This window comes from Alligator sinensis, unplaced genomic scaffold (genome assembly GCF_000455745.1).
Source record: "Alligator sinensis unplaced genomic scaffold, ASM45574v1 scaffold225_1, whole genome shotgun sequence".
Taxonomy (NCBI): domain Eukaryota; kingdom Metazoa; phylum Chordata; order Crocodylia; family Alligatoridae; genus Alligator; species Alligator sinensis.
Genome location: NW_005842180.1, coordinates 228728 through 234111, shown reverse-complemented (window position 1 = coordinate 234111; position 5384 = coordinate 228728). Strand labels below are relative to the sequence as shown.

At 43.7% G+C, this 5384-nt stretch overlaps 1 protein-coding gene across 1 annotated transcript in view; it reads left to right on the top strand.

The window, feature by feature from the left end:
* Window positions 1–5384, top strand: part of EPB41L4A (erythrocyte membrane protein band 4.1 like 4A) — a 150058-nt gene that overhangs the window by 102572 nt on the left and 42102 nt on the right. Inside the window, exon 15 of the mRNA XM_006026177.3 lies at window positions 4170–4283. Within this exon, the coding sequence (XP_006026239.1) occupies window positions 4170–4283 (114 nt within the window). The remainder of the gene's footprint in view (window positions 1–4169; window positions 4284–5384) is intronic.

The window sequence follows — 5384 nt, the reverse complement described above, 5'->3', positions numbered from 1 at the left end:
CATCAGATTCTCGTCCGCCCGCTTGCTGAGCCTGTCCAGGTCAGCCTGGATAACCTGCCTGTCTTCTGGTGTGGATGCTTTGCCCCAAAGTTTGGTGTCATCGGCGAACTTGGCCAGTCCGCTTCTGACTCCAGTGTCCACATCATTAATGAAGATGTTGAACAGTATGGGTCCAAGGACAGAGCCTTGGGGGACCCCACTGGTCACAGGACACCACGATGAGTGACTTCCATCAATTACTACCCTCTGGGTCTGACCACGGAGCTAATTTTCCAGCCAGTGGATCGTGGAGGACCCAAGGCGACAATTGGCCAGTTTCTCCAAGAGGTGATCATGGGGAAACCAGATCGAAGCCTTTTTTGAAGTCAAGATATATGACATCAATCTCTTCTCCCTTGTCCAGGTGATAGGTCACCTGGTTGTAGAAGGAAATGAGATTGTTCAAGCAAGACCTACCCGCAACAAACCCGTGCTGGCTATCCCTTAAGATGTTGGCGTTGGCCAACATCTAGTTCAGCATTTGCTTCATATTGCTGCCTGTGGTCTGTAAACAGTTTTAGCTAAACCTGGATCTTTTCTGTCTGTTGGCATTAATACGTACTTATTTTGGGAACAGTGGGCAAATACAAAGCAGATATTTTGGTGGGCATTTCAGCAGTGCCTGCAAAGGTAATGGCGAGCCTAGTAGAAGAGATTATGCAGCTAGGTCAGTATGGAGACCAATGATGCAAGTTTAAAGAACGTTAGAATCTCTCTTCCATGCTGACTGGTGATTCTGGAGCAGGACCACAAGCAAGGAGTAGGGTAAACTTACTTGGTCCTACAAATCCCATGTAGGCCTGGAATGACCAGCAGTAGGTTCAGAATTCCTACCTGATAAGTGCCACCTTCAGGAAATGTACGAGGGGTTTGTCTTTACTGTGGAAGTATTGCGGAGATTCCCGCACCAGATCCACTCCTCTCTAGGGACAAGTCAGTGGAGCTGACCCAAATTGAGGTTACAGTAAATGAGGTCATAGAGAAAATTGATCAACTAAACAGTAGAAAATCATCAGGACCTGGTGGCATTCACTCTAGGGTCTTGAAGGAGCTTAGATCAGAAATTGCTAAACTCTTAAACGATATGTAACCTATTACTGAAAACAACCTCTGTACCAGAGGACTGGAGGGCTGCCAATATGATTCCGATATTTAAAAAAGGCTCTAGAGGGGACCCAGGGAAATACAGGCCAGTGAGTCTAACTTCTGTTCGGAAAAATTGGTAGAAATGATCATTAAAAAAATAATTTGTTCAGAACATAGATGAACATGATTTACTGGGGAGGAATCAACACAGCTTTGTCAAAGGGAAATCATGCCTCACCAACCTATTAGAAATCTTTGAGGGTATCAATAAGCAGGTGGATCCAAGGTGGTCTAGTTGAAATTGTATATGTGAACTTCCAAAAAGCCTTTGACAAGGTCTCCTATCAGAGGCTCTTAAGTAAATTAGGTAGTCACGGGATTACAGGGAATGTGTACTTATGGATTAGAAATTAGTTTAAACATAGAAAGCAAAGAGTGAGTATAAGCGGTCAGTTTTCAGGGTGCAGACAAGTAAACTGTGTGGCACCCAGGGGTGTGTGTTGGGACCAGTGCTGTTTAACATATTCAGAAATGATCTCAGAAGGGGGTGAGTAGTGAGGTGGCCAAATTTGCAGATGTCATGAAGTATCCAAAATAATAAAGACCAAGGCAGGCTGTGAGGGACTACAGAAGGATCTGGCATGATGGAGCAAATGGGCAACTAAATGGCAGATGATAGTCAGTGCAGATAAGTGTAAAGTGATGCATCTGGGAAAAAAAACCATCAAAAAGGTAAACAAAACTTTAGGGATTACAGGTTTCCCTCGCTTTATGCTGTACATGCGTTCCTGGAAAACGGCGCATAACTTGAATTTGTATAAAGGGAACCCACTTGACAATGTAACAAATAGGGATACATTCCAAGCCCTTGACTGTACTGACCCCCAAACCCATTCCTACCACTTTTACAAGACAATTTTAGTACTCTCCAACAGCAGACAGTACACACAAGCACAGGGCACTATCATAATGGGGATGGCAACTACAGAAACACGTGTCTCAGACAACAAGCAAGGAGCACAGATCCACACAGGAGACTATATTTTGGTGTGCATCGCTCCCACAATGCGCTGCACAAAGCAGCTGACTGCCGGCTTCCACTGCACCGATTGCGTAGGAGTGAATTTACCTCGCATATAATGAAGTTTTTTTATAAAAAAAGTCATCGCATAAAAGTGAATTTGCATATACAGAACCCACGCAAAGCAAGGGAAACCTGTATTAAGAAGGGAATTGCAAAGAAAACTGAAATTATTATCATTGGGGTCCAGGTTTTCTGTTTTCCATGGAAAAATGGAATTGCCCCCCTCAGATTTTCCCTTTAATTGAGAAAAATGTGGATTTTTCATTTTAATGGAAACACATGGATTTTCCACTTTTCCATAGAGCTCTCTGCAGGCTTGCAGAGTTCTAGCCTGCAAGGGACTGGGTGGAGCAGGAGGAGGGCAGTCAGGCAGGGGGCTCCATGTGTACGTGCGCACTCACACATGCACGTGATTGCCTGGCAGCCTGGAGAGCAGCTCCTAAAGGTAAGTCTGGTGGGGGGTGAGGAGGGATTCAGACCCCCATTGGGAGGGAGGGAGCTGGGCAGGGCTGGTGTGGAGGTTGGGACTGGGGCTGCTGCCCAACCCAGGCAGTGCATGGGTTTGAGGCCCAGGATTGTGCGTGGCTACAGGGCCCCAGCAGGGAGTGGGATGGAGCCGTGGGTGGCTCATCTGGGCAGTGGGGGGGAGCTGGCTCTCTGCCACTGAGTGCACTCCCAGGGGTGCAGGGTGGGCATGTGCCCTCCAGATTTGTGCGTGGGGCAGGGGCAGGCTGCCCACTGTGACCAGTATTTAAAAATTTGTGAGCAACTTCTTGTGCAAAAGGAGGAAGTAGTTAAAAGATAAGAAAAATATACCATTGAGGAATTGTGGGAAGGCATTAGAGGACTTGTCGGCATCCAAGTTATGTAACCTGGGGTACAGCCTACATTCATGCTGCCGAGTGGATGAGTTATAGCCAGAGTTCAACATGCTTGGCTCCAATCCATATCCTAGTTGGGTTAAGCAAACCTAGGTTCAAAGCCCCTCCAAACCCAGATTAAAGAACTGTCTGTACAATAAGAGGTCAGTGCCAGGGCTCACTTTGCATAAGAGCTTAGGTTAGCTCTGCAGTGAAGCTATAACCTGTGAAGTTAATACTCTCAGGCCCATGGCATATTTGTTTTATTTTATATAGTAGAATGCAGGTATTTTGTATTGAGATGGTTCATAACCTGTTTAATTTTCAGTTGCCAAATTAAGGATGACCATCTCAGATGATCATTCTGGGTTTTCCTTCAAAAGACATTACTTCTCCACTCAGCTGGAGCTCAGTGTTTTCACACAGCTGATTGAAGAAGCAATGCCCTTAGAAATTAAAGCTGCATCCAACTACTGGAACACCTCAGCAGTCCAGCACAGCTGCTTGCTGCCATTATGTATACTCTAGCTAGTTTGAAAACCATCATCTTTGCATGGGGTTAAGAAATCAAACTGAAGAATCCAGATTGTACTGTATTAATTAAAATTATGTGTACATAAGTAGAGGGGACAGGATTCTTACTCTCCTATTTTCTTTAGCATTATAAATAAATACGTATTTGAAAGCTTTGCTGTGGCCTAAATTACTTGTTCTAGATTACAAAAATATGCCTGTTCAGGAAATAATGTTTTATTTTCTTACTGCACACAGCTGTTGGATCAGTGTCAGCCATCGTGTTACCATTCTCTGAATGGTTCTGAATAATTATCCTTTCTTTTCAAGGTTTGGTATAATATATGTGTTCCTGAAAAGCAATAATATCTCAGTGTAAGCTTGAGCAAATCCTATTATGTACACTCCTATTGAATAACAACCCTGTCAGTATAAAGAATTACTATTCTTCCTATTGTTGCCAGTACAGCAATTTTAAATAATTTAAATATGTTAACTTCTCAGTATTTCTGTAGAATGCAGCCATGGCAGTTAAATCCTCTGGTAGTTTTGAGATCAGTTGTTTATTCTTGCTGTTTTGATTCCAGCGGACTGTATAATTCTCCCAATGACCGCAATAAATCACCAAAATTTCCTTATTCTCGGCGACGGAACCCATCAGGTGGCAGTGAAACTGAATCTGGGCAGCCAGTCAGAAGAAGGTAAGTGTATGGAGATTAGTGTTAGCTTGTACTTGCTGCAGGAGTCTTTTTGTGGTGCTGCATTCTTTGGGGCTCAGTAAAGGCTCATGGAGCCAGAGAAGTATCTGAGGATACAACAGCCACCAGTAACAATACTGCAAACAAGTGAACAAAAATCCATAATGGTTGCTCCCTACAAAAGATGAAGATGTAGAGACTGGGATGTGGGCCCTGTGTTTGTCCCTCAAAATCCAGTGGGGTAGTCTGGGGGCAGTTTGAAAGCCTTAACTCCTTTCCTTGCTGCTATTCTTGACTCTGGCTGCTGTGGAAAGGAATATTCAAAATCTAAGGATTTGCATAATTTGCTGTTGCTCATCCACTTGTCAAGGTGGGGAGGGAGAAAGAGAGGGAGAGGCAAAGGTAGGGAAGGAGAGGGTGGAGGGTGGAAGAGAGAGCCATTTTACTGACAACAGCCTTTTATAAAGGCTAGCAGTACCGTTTGGGGCAAAAAAGAAAAGTGATGAGGCCCTTAAGGAAAATCTGCTTAGTATGGTCTTTAGTGAATCTTATTATATCATAGTATGTGTCTGCAAAAATAGAGCTGTGAGGTATATAGCTATTTTTTAATTATATAAACAGTTGAGTAACATATAGAAGTGAAATTAAGTGATATAATGTGAGATTCTTTGCAGAAACATGCCCAGAAAAGACAGAGCCAAAAGAAGATGCATTCAAAACCCCTTTTCCTTTCCTGATCATATATAGCTAAAGAGCACGGTAACCACCTCTCTGTAAATTTATGGACACTCCATAAATAACAAGGCTAAAAATGCCTATTCATAAAAATCCATTAAAAATCAAGCTGCTTAGAAAAATCTGAAGCCACCAGAGCTTGATTGAAGCTCTGTGATAGGAAAGCAGCTTGAGGCAGTGTTGAAGCACAGGCAGAGCACAGCAGCTCCATCTGATGTTTTAGCAAGAGAGCAGCATCCTGAAGGAAGCTTTTATTAGGGATTTGTGGCTGATGGGAATCTCCATAACTCATTCCCCAATCCCAGCCATGTGCTGGTGTTGCTGTTGCATCCCATCCCATCTGCCTGTAACACTGCTAGGTGGCCGGTT